At 36.2% G+C, this 24,677-nt stretch overlaps 1 protein-coding gene across 1 annotated transcript in view; it reads right to left on the bottom strand.

The window, feature by feature from the left end:
- Positions 1-24,063, bottom strand: part of nfs1 (NFS1 cysteine desulfurase) — a 30,902-nt gene extending 6,839 nt beyond the window's left edge. The window contains exons 1-11 of the mRNA XM_039734862.1: positions 23,785-24,063; positions 14,158-14,234; positions 13,820-13,936; positions 11,262-11,345; positions 9,650-9,802; positions 9,475-9,568; positions 9,249-9,383; positions 2,631-2,788; positions 2,141-2,246; positions 1,093-1,174; positions 929-1,012 (exon numbers count right to left, since the gene is read on the bottom strand). Of these exons, the coding sequence (XP_039590796.1) occupies positions 929-1,012; positions 1,093-1,174; positions 2,141-2,246; positions 2,631-2,788; positions 9,249-9,383; positions 9,475-9,568; positions 9,650-9,802; positions 11,262-11,345; positions 13,820-13,936; positions 14,158-14,234; positions 23,785-23,875 (1,181 nt within the window). The 5' untranslated portion in view covers positions 23,876-24,063. The remainder of the gene's footprint in view (positions 1-928; positions 1,013-1,092; positions 1,175-2,140; positions 2,247-2,630; positions 2,789-9,248; positions 9,384-9,474; positions 9,569-9,649; positions 9,803-11,261; positions 11,346-13,819; positions 13,937-14,157; positions 14,235-23,784) is intronic.
- Between the last annotated feature and the right edge of the window lie 614 nt (positions 24,064-24,677).

Genomic DNA, 24,677 nt, shown 5'->3' on the forward strand with positions numbered 1-24,677 from the left:
AATATAGCTTGTATATAATTCACTGAAACTCCTGTATTCTGCTTTAAACTGTAGCTTTATAAAAGATAAACAAGGAAAGTTATAAAACAAACAAAAATTGGAAAAAAAGTTGTAAAAATTTGGAAACTGAAAAGTAAAACAGTAGTATTAGTAATGGTATGCTGGCTGTTTTACTGTTAGCAGTGAATATCAAGCATCAGCAGCCTGCCACAGATGTAGTTGTTTTATGTCTAAGCTTCCCGAGTGCCACTTCCTATATTGTGAGGATGTGGGCCAATCCACAATCTACATTTTGTTTACATAGCTGACATCTTGTACACAGGTAGCCCGGTGAGCCACTGAAATGGCAAAGATTAAGAAAGAATCCACAATCAAACATTTAAGACAGAGTGTTCAAATGCACTATTTGTAATGATATATGAAGAAAGAAAAATTAATGTGGCTCGTTTTTCAAAGTCTTAAAGTGCCTGAAAGTGACTGTAATGTGAGTACTATTACTGTCACTTGACTTCAGTTTGGAACGGTTTTGTTTTACTGCGATTACATAAATCTGTAGTTTTATATGTAAGCATAATATAACTAGTAATGTGTAAAGTTTGCAATTGTATTTTACCTTTGTACTTGTTACTAAGCCTCCACTCATTAAAAAGCTCAAAATAAAAACAAACTGAATTTCATTTTTTAAAAGATATTTCTACAATGAAAATAAATAATGCAGACTATTGTCATTTGAAATGACTGCAGCACACAAATCCCAATATAAAATGTAACAGAGCCCCACCTCATCAAAACTAGTCGGCACACCCTTGAAAAAAATAGGCACCAAGACATACAACCAACAAATAGGCAACATTAACATTATTTTGTCATAATGGCATATAGGCTATTTGGAAACAAATGAAAACACAGACACAGAAGAGCACATTACCTTATTGATGAGTGTGCCAGATCCTCATCTGCGCCAATTGCTCGTAATACATAAGATGGCTCCAGGGATGCAGATGTACAGGCACTAGGACAAATTCACAGAAACAAACATAAAGAGTGCTGTACAATTTGAGTCCTTGAAGCAGAACATCTGATTTATCATACCTGCCGGAAGATAGGGCTACATCCTTCAGAGCCATCAGTAGGCTTTCTCCTTCAACATAGGCAAACGACAGATTGATACAACCTTTTCAGAAAAAGACAAACAAGAAAGCAAGAAGTAAAACAAAGTGTGACAAAATGTATTTGGGGCATTAGCAAAGTCAATTTAAGTGCCCAAGAACAATTTATATTAAGATGTCCCTGCTATAACACAGATACAAAAAGATGGAACTAATCTGAGACCACTAGTCTTTACCCGAGGTCACTCGTCTTTAATGGTATACATTATTGTGTGAGCTGGTATACCAATCCACTAATTGATTTGCAGATATACTAGTAGTGAGGAGCAGATATGATAAAAGTACTGTACGTGCAACATTTAAAGAAATTTAAAGAAAGTATTAAATTTAAATAAAGTATTAAGATGTCTTTCATAAAATGAATTAGACCAATATTAAAAGAATTTTATTGTAAACACAATTAGAATAATTACTTCAAAATAACTCTCTTCAGAAGCAACCCACTGTCTCCATCAATCCTTTCACCCCAGAAGAAATACCAGTACAGTTGTAGTTATTTGTTGTTGGTACTTGTGATGTTTTCAATAACTGGAAAATGGAGTCCTTATAGAAGATCTGTTTGAGATCTGATGAATATTGCAGTGGGAATGTGCTCAGATGCCAGAATCTCCATAACAGACGATACAAAATGAATTGTTGCATTGTTATAGAGGAGAATCCAGTTTCTGGCAATTTCAAGTTAAAACTAGCTAAACTTGAGCTCAGGATGAAAACAGTACTCTCCAAATATGCTCTTTAACTTTTTGCACTTCCATTGAACTTTTGTGAATTTCCATGCAGTGCAATACTGCTCAATATTCTTATGCTCCATTTGTCAAGAAATATACTTTTTATTTTAAAATTACTCAGAATATAAACAGTGAAGCAGGTTAATTTAATGAAAAATGTGTTATAATTTTAAAATATGCACGTAAGGATAGTGAAGGAAACAAATCCACCAAAAATACCATAAAAACTGCATTAAATACTACCTGAATATCGCTGCTCTGGATCCCCATTCAGTACTACATCTGGGACTTCAGACATGATTTTCTGGACCAGGCGCTCGGATAACATCTTAATTCTTTTATGATCACTCTAATAGGAAATGAGAACCATATAAATTAAAAAAAAAAACAAAAAAACACTTGGACTTGTGGACTGAAGAGGGGCACTAATAAAGCCTTACTTGAAGCAAATAATAATCCCATATGCACTGGCATTAAATAGGACTTATTCAATATAATATTTACATAAGTAAATGCAACTTAAGGCTACATAAGTTTAAGACTTGGCTACTACACTAGAAGAACCTCACTATTTGCATAAATGTTCCTAAGAAATCAAACTTGCTACACATATGAAGTACATAGGTCAAATAGCCATGAAGAAAGAACAAAACAAGAAAGTTAGACTTATACCTACAAAAAAAATAAATAAATAAATAAGGATGTTATTAATAAAATGATGATTATTCTGTACCTCCATTTCCTGTTTAGCTATCTCACAAGCAGCTCCAAGCCCCACAGCTAAAGCAGTGGGTACAGTTCCCGACCGCAGACCTCTCTCTTGTCCACCACCACTCTGTAGAGGCTCCACCCGTACACGAGGCCTTCGACGCACAAACACTGCACCAACTCCTGAGAGCAAAGCACAAAAATAGTGAATCTTTCCAGCACATGACACAGGTCATGTCCTACACAAGATTATATCATTTGTGAAAACTTTCTAAGTGATGAGAATATCAAAGCCATGTTTATACCAGAAGATTTCTAAGTTAAAGAGCATACATTTCTGAATAAAATTAAGTTTAAAAAAAACCTTCATGCACCACTGAAAAACTTGAGAAAATCAATGTGTTTATATGATTTAAATAAAAAAAAAAAAAAACACAACTTGTTCTTCCAAAGAGACTGTGGGTATTCCTTGGAACTGGTCTTTTATTCAGAGGCTACTATGTTTCATGATATGAAAGTAGTGTTTACTTTAAATACTTCATGTTTCCCAGGCTCTAGGTTCTAGACTTGGACTGAAGACCCAAGTTAACTGTGAAGTTTAAATTTTGTTCTTTTCTAAGACACTTTGTAAATCAGAGTTCTGTAAAAAAATAAATAAAAAATTAATTTACAGAACTGCATTCCACTCTTGCACCCTGATCAGTCTAGTTGAAGTGGTCATGCCTTAGTTTACACACTTTTTACAAGTGGACTGCTTTAGTTTACCATACCATATTTATTTGTTGAGCGCTTAAAAACACAGCATTACAACTGACCAAAGCGCTGTACAGTTACAACAAGCAGGACTAAAAGCAAAATATTAAAAATAAACATTAAGAGAGAATTAAAACAGAGATACTAAAAACAGGTCAAGGGACCAAATAAAATAGAGAAAATAGCAAAAGACAAGTGGAAAATGAAACAGGTTAAGAATTAAAAGCCAATGTGAAGAAGTGCGTTTTTAGGCGAGATTTGAATGTGGCGACTGAAGCGGCTTGCCTAACCACTAAGGGCAGGGAGTTCCAGAGCCTGGGTGCACAGACGGAGAAAGCCCTTTCACCACGAGCTTTAAAACGTGCCTTGGGAACGGTTAGGAGCAGCTGATCTGTGGATCTAAGAACACGAGGGGGATTGTGACAATGGAGCAAGACACTCAAATAGGCGGGGGCTAGACCGTTTAATGCCTTATAGGTTAGGAGGAGAATCTTAAAATCGATTCTGAATCTAACCGGCAGCCAGTGAAGGGTTTTCAAAATTGGTGAAATGTGTTGGATTCTGCTACTTCCAGTTAGAAGCCTTGCAGCCGCATTTTGAGCCAGTTGGAGTCTAGAAAGTGTGGCTTTACTGATACCAAAAAGGCAGGAATTAGAGTAGTCAAGCCGGGACGTAATGAATGCATGAATTACTGATTCCAGGAGGTGGTTAGAAAGAATAGGCTTGAGTTTGGCGATTCGCCTTAGATGGAAAAAGCAGGATTTTACTGTGCTGTTGACTTGAGCATCCATTTTCAGGAACGTATCCATTTTGATTCCAAGATTGGAGACAGACGAAGTTACTGGAATGGGAAGAGAAACGAGGCCAAGGGGTGGAGCCTGTTTGCAGTCGGGACTAAAACAATGACCTCGGTTTTGAATCGTTCAGGTAAAGGAAGTTTACAGCCAGCCAGTCCTTAATGTCAGATAGGCAGTCGAGGAGAGGTTTGGTGGAGTCAGTTGGCTTGAGGGAGAAATAAATTTGGCAGTCGTCAGCATATAGGTGATATGAAATTGCATGCTTTCTAAAAATTGCACCTAAAGGCAGGATGTAGATTGAAAAAAGTAGTGGCCCTAAAATGGAACCCTGGGGAACCCCACATGGGAGTGGGACTGATTCAGATGAAAAATCGTCTAGTATGACTCTGAGAGTCCTGTTGCAGAAATATGACCTGAACCAGTCGAGGGCTAAGCCAGATACACCAGCCCAGGATTCGAGTCGGGAGATCATGATGTCGGGTCGATTGTGTCGAAAGCAGCAGATAAGTCGAGAAGAACCATAACCACGTGGAATCCTGAGTCCAATGCCAAAAGGACGTCATTTAGGACACGTAAATGAGCGGTTTCTGTGCTGTGTTGGGGCCTAAAGCCTGACTGAAAAAGATCCATTACCTGATGGTCCTGTAGGTGATGAGTTAATTGCTCATAAACTACTTTTTCTAGTATTTTTGACAAGAAAGGTAGCTTGGAGATTGGACGAAGATTGGAAAGAATGGCAGGGTCAAGATCAGGTTTTTTCACAATTGAATGTACAACTGCGTGTTTGAAAGCATGAGGAACTATAGCCGAGGATAGACTACTAGTTATGATCTTTAGGACATCGTATCGAATCACAGGAAACACATCTTTCAGCAGTCTGGACGGCACCACATCGTCCGGAGAGCCCGAAGGCTTCATTGAGGCAACGATTTTTCCAGATGGGGAGCGAAATAGGTTCAAATCTGGTGAGGGAACCGTGCGCAGGAGCGGCTGAATCAACAGAGCCAGAAGAAGAAATGGAGATCTGGGATCTAATGTTCGTGACCTTATCCAGAAAAAACGTGAGGATCTGATTACAAAGAGCAGTGGAGGCAGCAGAGAAAACAGTTACGGCTGGAGAGAGGACAGCATTTAGTGTTTTGTATAAGACACGTTGATCGCCAGAGTTTTTTGAGATGATGTCAGCGAAAAAACGGTTCCTTGCACCTCTGACCGCTCTCTGGTATTGGGACCACGCGTCACTCATGCAGTCGAAGGTAACAGTGAGACCATCTTTCCTCCATTTACGTTTACACACCTTTAATAGTTAGTAGTCCAATGCATTGTTTCTCAACATCTTTGGTGTCATGAACCACTCCCCATACAAGTGTCTTTGAAACCTACCAATTATCTCCCTTGGTGAATCAAGTGTGATTGTTGGAGCAACTTGTGACACATCAGTGAGAACACTGGTCTAATTTAGGACCTTTTGTTTTTGAAAGTCAGAAAGTGTGACAGTGCTTTTTGGCTGAGTATGTATTAGAACATTAGATTGTGGCACAAAATGTTTTTGTCAGATGCATGAGGAAAACTATCAGGAAGAATGTGCGATGGTCTGAATCGAGGACGACAAATGATGAGGACGAATGAGGTAATCCAATGTAACAAGCTCAGCAGCACTTTTTCAAAAGATGAGGCTGTAACAGTGTAATCAAAAGAAAGGTTGGCATATTGGAGTATGAATCTTACCAAGCAGCCAAGCTTTTGGAGCTTGTAAAAAAAGGTATTTTGAGTGTGCTAGAAAAAAAAAGCCTACAATGAAATTTAGTATATAGTAGATTTTGTTACTGGAAAATAAACAATTGATGAGTACAGAAGGAACAAAATACTGAAAATGCTAAAGTTGAATATACATGTAGCAAAGTACAAGGCAATGGTTGTGTTTAGAGGAATTACTTACTATAGAGTGCATCCAGAAAGTATTCACAGCGCTTCTCTTTTTCCACATTTTCATATGTTAAAGCCTTATTCCAAAATGGATTCAATTTATTTTTTTCCTCAGAATTCTACACATAACACCCCATAATGACAACGTGAAAAAAGTTTACTTGAGATTTTTGCAAATTTATTAAAAATAAAAAAATTGAGAAAGCACATGTACATAAGTATTCACAGCCTTTGCTCAATACTTTGTCGCTGTGAATACTTTCCGGATGCACTATACCTCCTAGGAATCTGGCCATGTAAAAAGACATAATAGTATGAAACACAGACTAAGCAAGCAAGAAGTACCTGTTAATTGAGTGAAAATTAGTGTAGATATATTAGTGTTGCATTCCTCCCATATGGCTAAATCCTTACAAATTCAAAATATTTAATCCATCTAGTTTTTATTAAAATTGCCAAACAAGGATGTGTTCTAACTCTCTCACCTATTACTATTGTTCTTTCACCCTAATTAATACCTGTAGTTCCTAAGAAGTATTGCTATTTGTAGATATTTAGATATAACATAATTTATATATCCCAAGTGAAATTCAGCAAACAAATTTAGTATAACTTTGGTAATGCTCCTTCTTTAAATCTCATAATTGTTTAAGAGAACCTTTTGATTGGCTCTCTTAAATGTTTGGGTATTGATATGCTCCCATAATAGCAAGTTATTGTAATTTCTAGCTACTAATGGATAGTTAATATTGTTAAAAGATTCACTCACTACATTGCTGTCTCCTTTGATATCTTTTCACTTCAAGCTAGTTAAATTGACTATATACCCATATTTTAAATTTATAATTCAAAAATTATAAATAATAATACACCACACCCCAACAACTATAGTTGGTGTTTAGATCTCTTGCTATGGAACACTAAAAAGCCCTCCATTAAGTATTACAACCTACTGTAGATCAGAAGGCCGACTATCCCTTCTGGATTTCTGAATTGTGCCACTGAGCTTTTGCCCAGTGTCTGGTCTAAAGCAATTTGGCACTTTTTTGAATTGCTACTGCATCCAACATAGCTGCCATTTGATCACTCTCTCCCTCATCACAATGCTAAAAATAAAATCCAATGCTACCAACCTGGGGCCCTTAATTTATTATATAAAGGCATATAGTGCAAGGTTGAAAAATCTCCCAGGCTACTACCTGAAGTACTGCATTACACTCCCCTATTTTCGTGATCCTGACTAAAGGTGGTCACTACATCTCTTTTCCCTCCTGGGAATATCAAAGCATATGGACATTTTCAAGAACGCTGGGATGCTGACATTTCAGTTCCTGAAGTCCCACTTTGAAATTCATCCTCCTCGTTTTACTTCTACCTTACAACTAAGGTCCATTGTTAAAAAAATCTCCTTATCTTCAGTGGTTTCTCCAATATACTTTACAATTTCTGAATTGCTCAATCCCCAATCCTAGGGAATCTTATAGCCCTCTATCAGATCTCTCTGTTTGGCAGCAGGACCTTTCCTCAACATCCCCTCCTCATTTAAATCTATAGTTACATATATTTCAAGTGCCATACAAGGACCCCAATCTCTAAAACAAACAATTTATGTTTACTCACTGCGCTTACCTAACTCCCTAAAAACATTTCTCCATGGTTTTGACCATTGATCCTTGCTGTCGATTCTACCAAGTAATCACTCCAGGTCTCTGTTTTTAAGTCACCTATCACTAACTTTCTCTCTATTGTCTTTCAGATTAACATTTACTTCCGCATGTTTTTCCCTGACTGGACCTTTACTCTCTCTCTCTCAGCCTTTCATTCAGTAAAGGTTGTTTTATATGGACACAATCGCTGCAAATAGCTCTCATTGGAAATCTGATGTTTTTTTTTTTTGCACATTGGCAAGCTTAATTTTTACTTGTCTGGAATATTCAGCAGAGTTGACCAACGAATCGTCTGGTTTGTATATTAGAAAGTGGCACAGTGTGATGCAACAGCTGTAGTACTGGGTGTCTGGTGATTGCCATTGAACTCTCCATCCCTCGCTTTTTTTCTACCTAAACTTTGTCCTTACAGAGTCTGTCATTCATGTTGCATTTCCCTCTTATGTTTTGTTCAGTCACTGCAATTATTTTATTTATCATCTTCCAAAATGGCACATTTAGCATGTGTAGTGAGGTACTTGGGGAAGGATATTATTGTTACTGTCAGTTAACAGTCTATTATGGTTCACTTGTCATTTCATGTAAAGCATAATATTACATTATTGCTGTTAAAATTACAGTACTTTAGCACAATAAGTAATAAGCTATTTATTTTAGTGTAGAAAGGTTCTGCTACCCAAGTGGCAGCAAGAATGAAATATGAGGATCTCTGTTACTACAAAAAAAAAACCTGTTTGAAAGATATCTTTAGCAGCGAAGATTTAAAGAACAGAGGTGAAGATGGTCAGATGGAACTGAGGCTCTTTACTGAAAAAGTAAATCCCTGCAGAGTTGAGACAAAGGACACTGATAGAGACTATAAATAATGTAATGAGGAGAAACTGCTCAAATTAGTTTGGTCATCTGGCGTGAAAGGCAGATAGTTAATGGGTTAAAAGATGCACTGTGATGGAAGTGGAACTGATTGAATGAAAAAGGGGCATCATCCTTAGGAATGAACAACAGCATGAAAAATTAGTTAGACAATAGCTGTAAAACATTGATGGTGTTTTACAACCCATGCCTCGTGTTAATATAATATTTGGTTCACATTTATTTTTTTTCTCTTTAACTGTTTTTTTAATTTTTCTATTTTTTAAAAAAACCTTTAAATAAAAAAGAAAAAAGAATACAGTTATGGAAAAAATTAAGTGTTTTTAACACCACTTAGGCTTACTAATTATTTTTCATTAAGCAGAATAATCTTTAAACCTTCAGTCTGAACGCAGAAGCTTTCAAACTAGAAGTTAGCTTGTTATGAAAAATTCGTTATAATTAAACTTTTGAAGCCATTATAGCGACAAGGTGAAGTTTACTAATACTGGTGTTATACAAAACAGAATGAAATGAATAAAATAAATATATTCTTACTAATAATAACTCAATGTTAATTATCAACTGTCTTTCAGTCTTCATTGATCCCCTTCACCAGAAATCAAAAACCCAAACCAATAAAAGTACCTTTGGGGCCATAGATTTTATGCCCACTGATTGACATTAAATCTATCTTGAGGTCATTAACATCCAGATGTATTTTTCCAACTGCCTGAGCAGCATCAGTGTGAAAAAAAACATTCCTCGACTTGCAAATATGGCCTAAGGACATTAAAAAAGACAGATAAAATGAGTTCACTGTAACCATAAAGTGTCATGTTGGGAAAACCTTACCATACCCTACCCAATATACCTATGTCTTTCACTGGCTGTTTCACACCAATCTCATTATTCACTGTCATAACAGACACAAGGCTTGTGTCAGGGCGGATGGCATCCTCCAAGACCTAAAATAAACAGCATCAGAAAATAAAGGAACAACAACTTATACTTGTGCATAAAAAGGAGACTCAAAGCACTAGACTCACTTTTAAATCTATCAGCCCATTCTTTTGAACTGGCAGATATGTGACTTCAAAGCCCTCTGCTTCCAGGGCTCTGCAAGAATCTAGCACACATTTATGTTCGGTCTGTGTCGTAATAACATGTTTCTTCTTGGACTTGTAAAACCTTGCAACGCCCTGTTTTAAAAAAAAAAAAGAAAAAAAAATTGTATTTATCATGTTACATTAGTGGTAGCACAATGGTAAAAAGTGTCTCAATTCCATGGCTTGTTACCATCTGTGCTTGTCTTTGATATTCCCATGCTTACATAGGTTTTGTCTCAATATTCCCCTTTAAATAGTAATTATAAATGAGATTTGTGTGTGGGTATTCTATGTAGTGTACCGATATAAAAACAAGATCTGCTCCTGCTTTGCACTAGATCAGTCAGTGGTGGGCAATGCAGGTCCTAGAGAGCTGCAGTGGCTCCAAGTTTTTGTTCTGACCCACCTTCTTAATGAGAAGTCAATTATTGCTGATGAACCACTTACTGCTTAAGTGACATTTTGAGGTTTCATTTTAGTGGTCTTGCTCGTTAAGGGTCCCCAACCTTAATTGCTTATGTCAATCTTAAATAGCTGTATTCACTGTTTTAATGGCTCCTTATGAGCAATAAGATGTACATGACAAAGCAGCCAGCAGTTCTCCATCTAGCATGTTTCCATTTACATCTGTGTTTGTTCATCATGCACTGTTTGATTTAATAAAACACCTAACAGAAAAATGTGACAGACTGAAAATTATCTGTTTAAGGCTTTAAATCATTTGGATGAAATCTTTGGAAAGGAAAAAAAATCTACAATATAAGAACCTTGCCTCACAGACTAACAAGGATTGGTTTCTAATTAAGCAATTGGTTTGGAAGAAAACCTGTAGCCACTGTGGCTCTCCAGGACCGACACTGCCCACCCGTGCACTAGATCATGTCAGAATGCACTACAACGTCCCTTGAGACTCTAAAGGACAATGCAACTTCAAAAAATTGACAGATTAATGCAGCACATTCATTTCAATTAACACTTAACTTCACTGACTTATAATTTTGAGTAAATGGTAAATTAACTGAATTACCCCCAAGATTATAAGTTAGATATGGTCACCATTTCTCTTGTGTGTTGCTAAATTTGTCTAAAAGAGCTTAAGGTCAGGAAAGGTTATTTTTAAATTTCTGTTGCAACTCTTGTTCTAAAAGAGAGGTAATTTGCTAACTTGAAAATGGACATTAAACTGGTAAAAATGCAATTAGATGGCTAAATCAACATGAAGCAGACTAAATTGTCCAATGAATGAAATAATAAAAGAAAACTGAGCACAAGGGAAACTTAGAGGAATATGCTGCACAAGTGCAAGATCGGTATAGTAGTTGGGAATTGTGGGACAGATGGAACAATACCAGCTGACAGTAGCTGCCATACCCCTGAAGTCACATATCAAAGCAACAGCTGCATATGGACTACCCAGTTTTATTAAGCAAAACTGAGAGCAGAAAATAAACTAAAATCTCTTAACCTATATCTCTCTATTACTCTTCTTTAAGAATAAAGATTTTTTTGTTTTTTAATTCACTTGCACTTTAAAAATGATAAATAAATTAACCTTAATTGAGACGTTGTTTGATTCTGTTGCTCCACTTGTAAAGATAACCTCTCTTGGATCAGCTCCTATAAGGTCAGCAACTTGCTAATTAATGAAAATTGAACAGCAATTGTTATATAAAATTTTTAAATATGTAACTTTTTTTTATAAAACAATAAACAGACTAGACATATTAAAAGTGATATTTAAAACTACAAGTAAATACAACTACACATTCTCAGAAAAAGTTATTTAAGATAGTGAAGGATCATAAAACAATGACCATCACTAGCTCAAAGAACAGAATTGTTTGTATCAAAAGAATCACAAATCTTATTGAATCTTCAGATCACATAATGTTAAATTATATTGTATGTTTATTCTAGTTTAAATAAACATACTTCGATATTCTGCAGGATAAAATAGGACATGTACTAAGTGTAGTGTTTACTGTTGATTTTCATGAATTAAATCTTTAACATTTATTTTATACTCTTAATCATTTTTATTTCAGCTCTTGTTTATGACAGACATTATTCATTACTTACAGGCATGGTGAGAATGGATACATTAGATTACCCTTTATTCCAATTTACCAATGCAGGAGCATTTGAAGGGACTGGTGCTTTTCCTGTCCATATAATGGCATGCATAGGAAATTTTATTGATGCATTTCAGAATGTTTGTATTTTAATTTTAAGAAACTTAAAAAAAAAAACAGTACTGCACTGCCATTTCGAAAGTCAGGAAATTAGACTCTGAAATGCAAACAGATACGCTAAAAATAGAAAGCAAACAAGCTAGATATAAAGGACAGGTAACATCTGCAGTATACTACTCTCTGCATTTGGCACAATCATTTAAAATATTTTAAGAGCAAACACAGACATTTTAAGTAGCTGCAAGTTTATATAAAAGTCAAACTTATATTTCACTTCATTTATGTACTTTCCATCTTACAAGTCAAAATGTAGCCCTTTTCACTGCTCCCAGCTAAACTATATAATAAACCACTTCTCAAAATTCAGAAACTTTCCCTTTATTCACACATAGGATGCTGATTCCTGACATAAGAATTTGTAACTAGCTTCAAACCCAAACACATGGACAAAACATACATTAAGTTTGCTTTCCTTCATAATTTCATATCCATACCTTTGATAAAAGTGTTTAAGTGTTTTCAGATATATTAGTTAGTCTCAATAACATAATGCATTTGAACTTACAGTGGAACCTCAGTTCACGACCATAATTCGTTCCAAAACTCTGGTCGTAAACTGATTTGGTCTTGAACCGAAGTAATCCCCATAGGATTGTATGTAAATACAATTAATCCATTCCAGACCGTACGAGCTGTATGTAAATATATTTTTTTTAAAAGATTTTTAAGCACAAATATAGTTAATTATACCATAGAATGCACAGTGCAATAGTAGACTAAATGTAAAAACCTTGAACAACAGAGAAAACTAACATTGCAAGAGTTTGTGCTATAGCGCTAAAAAACGCTTGTTAAACACACTCTTTTTAATGAGTTTTAAGCACAGGGAAAAAAAATTAACACTTGAAAAATCCGTAACTTAATAAACCACCAAGAAAAGTAACATTGCAACAATGCACGCTACAAACCGATTGCTGTAAACAGAAGTGAATTGAGGTTAAAATCCAATAGAAAAAAGTCTTCATTAAATACAACGAGGTTAAAACAATGCTTGGATCTGTCTCTTTAAAAACAAGCCTGGTGCATTCTTTAACTGTCTTCTCGGCCTTATGCGTCTAGCCGTCTCGCTCGCGTGTGTGTGATGCACAGGGAGAGACTGAACATGTACAGAAATCATCAGCGCACACAAACTGAAAGGGAAACTGGATTGTTCGTATACCGAGTGTGTGGTCATGAACAGATGCAAAAATTTGGAGAACTTTTTGATCGTAAACCGATTTGTACATGTTCTGAGACGTTCGTGAACCGAGGTTCCACTGTATACATTTGATGTTTTGTCTATCCAAAAAAAGTTCCTGAAACAGTATTTGCAACATTTTATATTTCTACTATATACATAGTTTTAACTTTTCTGTCATCCAATATATCTATATAGGAAATTTTCAAATAGAAGGAAAAAACCACATGCCTCAAAATTTGCTACACATAACAGCATACCACAAACAGATATTAACACTTCCTGTTTTTTATAAAACATTTTTGTTACAGTTCCTAGCAGAAACACTATAAATCAGAAGTTATAAATGAACAAATCTACAAATCTCTAACTTACTACGTGAACTGAGTCACAGTGTCATTGCTTGCTTGATTTAAAAACTTCTGAAGCAATTTTCTCCTTCAAGCAGGAACACATAACTAAAAATAATTTTCATGTTAAATGAAAGTTGTATTTCCATAACCACAAACCATTCCTATTAAGTGTGCATTAACATATAAATCATAAGATAAAACATTTAAAATGTTCTATATTTAACAAAGTCCAACTTTGGCATTCAGGTAATACGACCCAACTTTATAAGTCAGCTTTCCTGAAAGAGATAATTGCATTAAAAGGACAAATTTTGCTGTTTATTCTCACCCCTCTTGCTTTTTCTACAGCTTTTTCACTCTCCCATCCATAAGCATGTGTCCTAGAATGAGGGTTTCCATAATAATTCACCTCATATGGCAACATAGCATCCAGTACTCTTGGGTCCTAAACAAAACAACCAGAAAACCATGAATGAGGTATGTAAAGTCAAGGATGTCTCTTTATCTCCCTGTATACAGGACAAAAATAAATCAAAGAAACAGAAAAACAAATTACTTGATGCAATATGCACAAGTAAATCATGAACTGTGATTACCCTTGACGTCTACAAAACATTAAGTATTACCACATAAATCTAATAATACCTTTCACAAGTAATTACATACCATAGGTGTGGTAGCTTGAAAGTCCATATATAATGGCCGTAGTTCATTTTCATTCACGATTTGACTTTTATCTGCTCCTATAAACAAATACATCGATAAATATACAATTTAAAATAATAAGTTAATTTGACAGATGAACGGGAAGAATTACCTCAAAACTCGTGGTACTTTTGAACTCACTCACTTTTTCTACTGAGCCAAAACCCTGCCAAACAGGGTTTGATCTAACAGAAATTATCTTAACATTTAAGATTGTTAGGCCAAAACATTACTATAAGTAAGATGGCTGAATAAAACTATCCTAACCTTTCTTTCCAAAATATGTAAAAATCTGATTATCAACATTACGCTTAAGGATATTGGACTGTGTATATTTAAATGCATGTAGCATTACTCTTTGTATACTGATTGGAAATGTTTTCCTTTTCCTAAGGAGCTTCAGTTAACTTATGATACACTGTATTAACTAATACTAAAGGAATAATCTCGACAAGGTTATGAAATATTTACTTTTTTATGTAATCTGTGTGGACAGAGTTTTGTTGTCCTCTCCGTAATGGGCATTAGAAGTTAGCCTGACATATTGAAAAAATACTATTTACTTATACTGTACTGGTGAAATACACTTAAAGGCGAAGGTAATCATACTACTATAATATGATATCTGTAAATTTCCAAATGTAAAAGAAATTGCTCCATTGATCCCAACAGAAGTTACTCTTAACTTTTTCTTAATATAAGCTCCTGTCTGTTTAGGTATCATTGAAGACATGGGCAATATAAAGCAAATTTATGAAAGTAAAGACAACGTTTTGAATATGTGAAGAAAAGGAAATACAACTGTATAAAAAAGGATGTCCTTCTGAAAACTGTTGGCTCAACAATCAAAAAATGGAAGATAAAAAACAAAGCCTAGGCAACAGGGCTGTGCACTGTGTTAAAAATTCATATAGTTGTTTCAAAATTTTGACATTGTACAATATTATCACCTCTGGGGATAGGGTGGATATAAGAGTGAAGCCAGTGGATTACAAATGATTAGCTGTTTTACGCATGTACTGTGGAACAGGTCTACCTTTGGTGTTTTTGTGCATGGGTGTTTTAGCGTGGAAAACAGGAGTTTTGTTTTTTCAAAGATTGCTGCAACTCAGATAATGCAGTTGATTTCGTTGATATGTCATTACGATGATTCAAAGGTGATTCACTCCAGGTTCATTTAAAACTGCTGGAAAACACAATGCTGTATTGGCATGAAACTTTAAAATTAGAACTGCCTCATAATAAAATTGATTTGAATACATGTCTACTAAAAGGAAACTAGAAGTTACTAATAAGTTTTACTCACTCAAACACAGCATGCTCAGTCATTCTCTATCTACCAACCTCTGAACACAAAAAAAAAAAAAAAAATTCGACTTGTCATATGTTAATAGAAAAACAATAATATTTCATTGTGTTTCATCTAGGCTTGGCTATAGCACATATTTTGTCTTTTCTTATTATGTGTGAAAACAACATACTGCAAAAAGTGCATATCACTGAATGTTGATTGGTATTACAAGCTTGCAATATACAATGTGCATGAAGGAGGACAATTGCACTGGGATTTAAAAAAAAAATGTAAAGCACTGCTTTGATTATATACTGCCTGCAAAATCAAACGAACACCACCATGCCGCCACTTTCCTTGTCCGGCATCCACGTCTCACTGCATAAGTTATCCTTATATACTACGCTACCGTGGCTGTTCGTTTGTCTGTTAAGGATTTTAAATCACCTGCAGCTTGCAAACCATTTGACCTACTGACTTGAAATTTGGTACACATATACTACGTTACATCTACTATCTGCTTTTGCAGTGATGATTAACCTCCAAGGTTATTCCTCATTTTATTTTTATTTTATTGTAGAATCAACTCTCGGCAGCGGCCAGCAGGGTGGCAGTGCGGTGCATGTGTATGGGCGCCGTTTTTATCCCCACCACCTTCGCACGACTTCCCCTACCTCTTCATATCTTAAATCATTCTTGAGGAAGACTGCAAACTTAATTGCCAGCTTAAGTAAAAAATTAAAGAAAACGAAGTAAGCAATTGCAGCACAAACACTGACAATCAGTTTTAATGCAAAAACATGTCGACAAAAGAAGAGAAGCAGCAGGCCGCTTTGATGGAAAAAAGAAGAGCTGCTCAGGAAGCAGCAAATGCATCAACCTCTGAGCAAACGAATGCTAAATGTACAGAGAAAGACGATGAAAACTAGGAATGCTCAAGTCAAGCGTATTCACTTTCACGTTATCATGCAGTGCACAATTACTGGTGTATAATATAACACCACAAGGAGAGGCTCCAGCTGCCCTGCAAGCCTGTGCAGGATAAGAGAGCTAGGAAAACAGATGGGTTTAAGAAAAATACTGTAACGTTGCTCACAACTTGCATTAGCCTGGTAAACATACTGTAACGTTGCTCACAACTTGCATTAGCCTGGTAAACAGTCACCCATAATATGAGCTGAAATTCCATCGCGCAAATGAGCGGTTTCAGAGGACCCTTTAAAAGGGGCAAACCTGCTAAAGTCACAGAACATTCTAAGTTGTGTGGCCAAATGTAGAGATCATTTTAAGTAAGTAAGCTACCTAAAACAACAGTGTAAAGAGTGAGAAGCCATGGGCACATTGAGTCTGTGAGTATTGAAACAGTATGATGCTACAAATACAAACTCACACATCCCATTCAAACTTCGCACATGACATACAGAGAAGGCTGCCGTCCCTTGGCTACATCCCACTGCTGCTAAACAGTATATGAATTCTTCATGATTCCTGCTATGAATATGAGTGCCTAACAGCTTTCTTGTGAGGTAGGCAAAATTTAAAAAGTGACTGCAGCAATTTGGCAAATGTTTGGAGCAAATTGACAATTTTTATTTAAATCAACTATGTGTCCCATCCAAAATGTGATGGACAATATCTTCAGCCACTGGCTCAGCCCTACTAGGCAAAGTTTTTATTATTAAATCTCAGCCTCTAAATCAGAAGGAAACTATTGCTGGAAACTACTGACAATACAATCATCATTCTAAAAGACACCCACTTTGAAAAAGTCCATCTTTTACAGTCTGAAAGCCCAAAAAACAAACACAAACAATTGTACTTTAAAAATTGTACTTTGCAACATGCAAAAAAAAAAAAACACCATCAAAAATACTTTCTAGATCAGGGGTCCTCAATCACATAGTCCTGGAGGGCCGCAGTGGCTGCAGGTTTTTGTTCTAACCCGGTTGCTTAATTAGAAAGCAATTCTTGCCAATAATTTAATTTCATGGCTTTTTAGTGCTTTAACTCTGCTATGTCGGGTAATTCTCATATCCTAGATTTTCTTCCAATTTGATCAAAATGATTTGAAGGCTAAAATGGATAAGTAATTCTCAGTCCTTCACTTTTTTCTCTTCACTTTCCTTCCAAGTATTTAATTAAACCCAATAGTGCATGATAAATACACACTGGTGTAAATGGTAACAAGCTAAATGGAGAAATGCTCCTCTCTACGTTGCGCGTGTTAAAGTTGTCTGTGAAGGGCTCCCTGTTTAAACGTGGCTGCCAGTCGTGAACTGGGCCCTTCGTCACACAGCATTATGATTTTTTATAAGGGAAACAAAATTACAAAAGAAAACCCTTAGATATTGATTCGACAGAAACGGCCTACTCGGAATCACTGTCCGAATAGTAATTATGTGGCGGTGTAGGAGCATTTCTGCTTCTGCCCGTTCACAGTCCGTCTTGTTTTCACGACGCTGTCGTTTCCTCTCACGATCTCTTCTCAACCTTTCTCCAATCTCGCTGGTTGCTTTGTGGCAATCCAAGGAGTAAGGCAATATACACTGCGCAATGGTTATTAAAGGGGGACACATAGGTATCCAGGCTCTTTAAAGCATAAATAGGGATCACTTCACTGACATGTGAGCAAGCCACGGTACAACTGTGAGACGCGCAGCACTCGCCGGCTACAACATAACAATAATAATTTACGGAACATGCTGTTACGTTGTCACTCATTTTACCCACTGTCTTTCTTTCAGTTATATGTTATGTAGGCACGTACCTTTTATCTTCGGCAATCTCATTCTCTAACCAGGCTTCAGGAGTTAACCAGCGTAACACTGTCCACCACCCCTTTCGTTATTCCGGCACATTGTTGACATCCGTGAGTAAGAACAACGTACTAAACTGGAAGGTGGTCTATGCATGCATGGAATTCGCGGACAAACAAAGATCAAGATCTAAATGATCTCTTTAGTTAATTTAAAGCACAACAATTTGTTTAGTTTGAATGTCTGTGTTTTGAGGTGTGACTGGAGTACTACAGTCTTCAGTAGTATAAGCCTGGAGGAGTTTCTTAATGCAATGCCTATGTTTTAGCTGTCTCTCTACTGCCATCTAGTGTTTCTTCTTCTAATTCATTCGCGGACAAACAAAGATCAAGATCCAAATGAAGATTATCATTTATATGTTATTGCTAATTAGGAGCAATTAAAAACTAAGACTACGGCTGTTTAAGACTAAAATAAGCAATAAGGGTTCAAAATCTTAACAAGCGAGACAACTAAAGTGAAGCAAAGTGCCACTTGAGCAGTAAGTGCTTCTTATTAAGCAACTGGGTTGGAGCAAAAACCTGCAGCCACTGCGGCCTCCAGGACCATGATTGAGGAGCCCTGTTTTAGATGGTACATAATTGATCAAGTTCAGTCAAGTTACTTGATAACACTAAAGGACTGACCTCCTCAAGACATTCTAAAGATATTTGACAGGATTTAGATATGGGCTTTGACTAGGTTATTGACCTTCCCATTCTGCAGTCACTGTACGGTTCTGGTGGCAGTACGAGTGATCTTGGGTGACGGCCATGTGGGAAGGTGAACCATCTTCCGATTTTCACCTGATTGAGCTGTAGGTTTTCTTCAAGAATTTGCTTGCACTATGCAACATATATTTTCCTTTTTATCTTGACACCTGAAGGCTTTACTGGAAGAATGGTGTTGTTAGTTTATAAAATGCATTTGCTTTTTGTCAAACATGTTTTGCATTCTTGCCAAAAAATGTCCAGTTTCAAGTATCTTGTCCACTGAACCTTTAAGTTGCCTTTTTTAAAAGCATAAATAAAAACTTTTATTACTTTTTTTAAAATTTATTTTTATTAGAAGCAGTGACTTTTTTGTTACCACCCTCCCTTGCAGGCCACTTTTGTGGAGCATGTATATCTTTGCCATAAGTGCCTGTAACATATTTAAACTTGACATCAATCTCCCCCTTGCTCAGCCATCCAATTTGCAAGGATAGCTTGATCTAATCAGGGTCTGGGTGGTGCTATACACCTTCCACATTTTAATGGTGGTCTTGACTGTCCTCAAGAGATCTTTTTATATCCAGTTCTAAACTTGAGTCGTTCCACAACTTTAACTTGAAGTTCTTCTGAAAGCTTCTTTCTACCTCTAGTGGAGTCTGCTTGGAAATGCACTTCCAGCTATTTTTTATTCTGAATTAACCAAAGCAGTTTGTTGTATGATCAGCAGTTTACAAATGCATTTTCTCAGGTGGTGTTTTCATTTCTTACACTACAGCAAAATGAATTAATTTGCAGAATGTTTGGAATTATATTTTCACTTTGCTAATGCAAGTTAATGCATGCAAGTAAAAATGGCAAATGTCCCATTCAATTTGTTTTCATCATCAAAGCATCATACAACAAATGATACAAATTTTGAAAGGGAGTGGTCACTTTCTATAACCACCATATGTAAATTCAGAACTCCGCAAAACAGTTACATTTACTGGTGGATGGCAAGAAATAAACTCTTACTTTATAAAACAAACATCTTAAGGTTTGGTTTTCCTTCATCTTCACAGACGTGATTGTTATGTTAAATGGCAACCTTGTTAGATCCAAATGTTAAAGATTGTGCTCGTGTGTCCCATGACGAACTAGTGCTCTGCTCAGGGTTGTTTTTCGCCTTACATTCCATGCTGCCAGCATAGACTCTAGTCCCAGACAACCTTGAATTGGATTAAGCAGGCCTTTCATGTGTTTGCCACGAAGCAAGAGACTGAACCAGCAACATTTTTTGTGAAAAATAAAAAAAAAAATGGATTGGAATAAGTATGAAATATCATTTATAATCTAGCAACATTTTAAAACTAGAACTGTTTAAATATTTTATAAGACACTGTGTATATGTGAGTGTGTGAAAGAACATATTGTTTTAAGTTCAAGTTATTTTGTGTTTGAACTTTATATATATGGACGCAGGTCCAAACTTGCTAATGGGAAGTAAGCTATCTAACATAACATACAAAGCTGAATATGTGCTTGTGTTTATGTGATGTCCAAACCCTCTCTCCAAAAATTTTTTCCAAGTTTCCAAATTTGTATAGGGGAAGACCAAAGGCTATGTTTCATTTCTGTAATCTTTCCTCTTGGGGAGCTTTACTTAGTGATTGCACCTCCAGTCTATTGAGGAAGTGGCCCTGAGAGGCATTTTGACGGTGCTGAACTTTCATCAGGTGTGTGACTAAGAAGTGGTATGATGGAAGAAGTGAATTGTGTGGAGAAAGGAAGAGATTTAAACGTTGGCCTGCAAGAGATTAAATAATAAAGGTTTTTAAGCAGGAAAGACAAGATATTAAAACATCAGCCTGACAAGACAAGTATTATAATACTGAAAAACTTTTGCAAATACTGCAATGGATCCTATTTTAATACAATATGAAAAAACAAAAATGTCTCTACATAGTGAAGGGAGCTTAGAACATGAAGATTACATGGATTAGTTCCTGGGAGAAGGAAATCAATCTCCTATGAAAAAAACAGTCTATAAAATAATGAAATTATTTTTAATAACCTTTGCAAAATAAAGCGTGCTGGCACGAAATGTACATTAAGTGGCTTTTTCATTACCGGGACTCAACTGGTGGACAGATGGTTGTATCCAAAATCTGTTATCAATTAAAAAAGTCCATATTCTGTGTCCTCCATTACTACAGATGTACTTCATTTTGTAGAACTGTGAAAAAGCGAAAGTGTTTTTAGCAGGTCTCTGTTGGAACAAGCTGTGCAGATGATAATCTACAAGTCATTGTTAGGTTTTTAGTCCCAGAAATTAAATAGTGAGTTTTATGTGGTGTTGTAGGAAGATAATGCATCAACTGCAAATCTTATACACAGATGGGAACTTAGGAATCAATCAGTAATCTCCAGAAGCTCATCTCTAGAGCACAAGATAGCAGAAACAGAAACACTGATCTATCTTTTATAAAACATTGGGGCAAAAAAGTGGGCATAACTGAGGCCCACTATAGCATCCATGGTGACTACACTGACATGGTGAAAACTTACTGAAAGTGAAAACCTATAAAATGTAGCTATGTCAGTCTCGTGAGTTTGTGCATGAGGAATATTCTAAAGATCATCAATTACAGCCCTTAAAAGTTACCTAACATCTTGTACATTATGGTTATTTATTGTCTTGTGTGAGAAGGAAGATCTTAGATAGATAGATAGATAGATAGATAGATAGATAGATAGATAGATAGATAGATAGATAGATAGATAGATAGATAGATAAGATAGATAGATAGATAGATGTGAAAGGCACTATATAATAGATAGATAGATAGATACTTTATTAATCCCAACGGGAAATTCACATAATCCAGCAGCAGTATACTGATACAAAAAACAATATTAAATTAAAGAGTAATAAAAAATTCATGTAAAAACAGGCAATAACTTTGAATAATGGAATTGAAGAGTTGCATAGTGTGGGGAAGGAACGATCTCCTCAGTCTGTCAGTGGAGCAAGACAGTGACAAAAGTCTGTCACTGAAGCTACTCCTCTGCCTGCAGATGACACCGTTAAGTGGATGCAGTGGATTCTTCATGATTGACAGTGGAGTCTGCTCAGCGCCCGTCGCTCTACCACAGATGTTAAACTGTCCAGCTTTATTCCTACAATTGAGCCTGCCTTCTTAACAAGTTTGTCCAGGCGTGAGATGTCCTTCTTCTTTATGCTGCCTCCCCAGCACACCACCGCATAGAAGAGGGCACTCGCCACAACCGTCTGGTAGAACATCTGCAGCATCTTATTGCAGATGTGGAATGACTTCTTCCAGAATTCATCTCATTAAACTGTCAAGGATTTTCCAAATACGAACAGTGGGATTGGAATCATTGCTGTCCACAGGTCAGTTTTCCCACATGTATGATTTTTTAGACATATCAGCTTATTAAAAAAAGTATATATATGGCCATTTCTAAATATGAACTTACAAAGTCATTGCTCAACAACGAATTGCTACCATTTAGATCAGGGGTTTCAAAGTTCAGTCCTGGTGTTGTACTGTGGCTTTGGGTTTTTACTGAATTAAGCTTACAAATAATGGATCAGTTTTATTTCTAAATAGTCAAATTGTTTAATTTGTGTTTTTTTTCTCTTATTTGCCTTCAGAAGTATGATCTAGTCTATCTACATGTAAACAAAATATAATAATATATATGCATGTTTTGCCGTGCCTTTAAATGTTAAATTAGTAATTTGTCATTTCCTGTGGAGCGTATTCCCTTAATTGTATCCAAATACTTACGATTACTAAACAGCTGTGCAGACACAGGACACATGATAGTAAATGTTAAAGAAGAGATGGTACTTCTTTGCTACATTCAACTGTGTATTAATTAATAATAAAAGGCTTAACCAGGTGGTCAACAAATTCAGTCCTGTGGACCACCTTAACTGCATTGGTTATCCCAACCAACGTCAGCTTTTAAATGAATTCATGCCTTTATTAAACAAGCTGTTACTTCCTAATTTCTGCCTTTTTGGTATTTATAAATCCAGAAATTGCGAAATGGATTTACTACATTTATAGTGCAATGCAGCAAGAATTTGTGTGTCTGACATTAATTATCGTTCTTTTTCTCGCTTAAGATTTTGCTCAATTTTTACATTCTGGTTATATAGCCTTTTCTTATTAATTAGCTCACATGTGCATTTTATATGGACGTAGCTGCTTCCCTTTAGTAACCGGTGTTATCTGCACCTGTCAGTATTTAGATACTTTATATTTAAGGGCGTAAGCTCCACAGAAAAAAGATGAACAAAAAAGAACATGGTAAAGGAAAGTTAACATTTAAAAATAGGGCAAAAATGCAAAATTCTGAATTCTGTTTACAGTGAAATACACTAGCAACACTGGACCTTGGGAACCCTTGATGTAGATAGAAAAGATAATCGTGCATTGAGAATGACATAACGCAAGGGATATCAACTTATTTCCGTTAGTTCGACCTTGACCAAATTAAATAAACATTAAGCACTCCATCCACTGGATTGTCTTACAAACTCAGACTAAAGAGATTTCGTACCAAGTATGCGAACTTACTTTAGTAAAAATGACGTGCAGCTGTTACTACAGTAATATAAGTATAGGATACAAATAAAATGTTTATCGGCCAATCACTACAAATAAAATGTATATCGGCCAATCACCTTGAATTATTACTACAATAACTCCAACGAAATAATCGGTAAAACGTTTACACATTGTAAATCGTGTAGAACAAGGACAGAATGCCGTACCTGTTGCGATCACGCCGTCGGATAAGGTTGACTGTCGGCACAGAAGCACTCGGGCGCAAGAAAGTTGACGAGTAAGTCCTCTGCACAGCATGGCGACGTGATAGCGAATACCCGTTTACTGCCAAGGCCTTGGCATGTAAGAGAGGCGCCCGCTGGACTTTCTGCTGGTTCGGCTTCTTCGGTCTCTCAAAAAATGACAATGTCAACAAGCATTATACTACCACACACGCGAGGGGAAACTGTCATGTGATTCAACATAACCTCTGACTGGGAAGCGGATGTGTCCTGACTAGACGGCTAACCGTGTTCACGTGGTCAGGAAGCAGTTCGTGTGCACGAGTATGCAGGAATATTTCGGACAAAATTAAATAAATGCGCAAATAAATAAAAGTACTGTGAAATGTGAACATAAATAAATAAATGTGTTGCGAAATATGTTTTTTGTTGCTTATTTATTTATTTAATTTTGTCCGTAACATTCCAGCAAACCATCATGAAATACGACTTGAAATAAAACTGTCACTTTCACTCGTCAAAGTTGAGAAGGTGGGCTCTAACACGCCATCTAGTTACTGATTGGTGAATCGATAGCACAAGAATTAATTAGAAAAATGCTTACTACTGCCGATTAAATGGATTCTGCCGAAGATATTATGTATTTCAGAGAGAGAATTGAAGATTTATCGTAAGAAATTACAATGTTGGTGGCCCTTTTTTAGACTCCGATATACATGAAACTATTTTTGAAATTATCGAAGAATAGGTGGAACGGACTCGACTACACTCCAGCTCAGGGGCCTCATGTATAAACGGTGCGTACGCACAGAAATGTGGCGTAAGAACTTTTCCACATTCAAATCGCGATGTATAAAGCCTACACTTGGCGTAAAGCC

The sequence above is a fragment of the Polypterus senegalus genome, chromosome 14, assembly GCF_016835505.1.
Source record: "Polypterus senegalus isolate Bchr_013 chromosome 14, ASM1683550v1, whole genome shotgun sequence".
NCBI lineage: Eukaryota > Metazoa > Chordata > Cladistia > Polypteriformes > Polypteridae > Polypterus > Polypterus senegalus.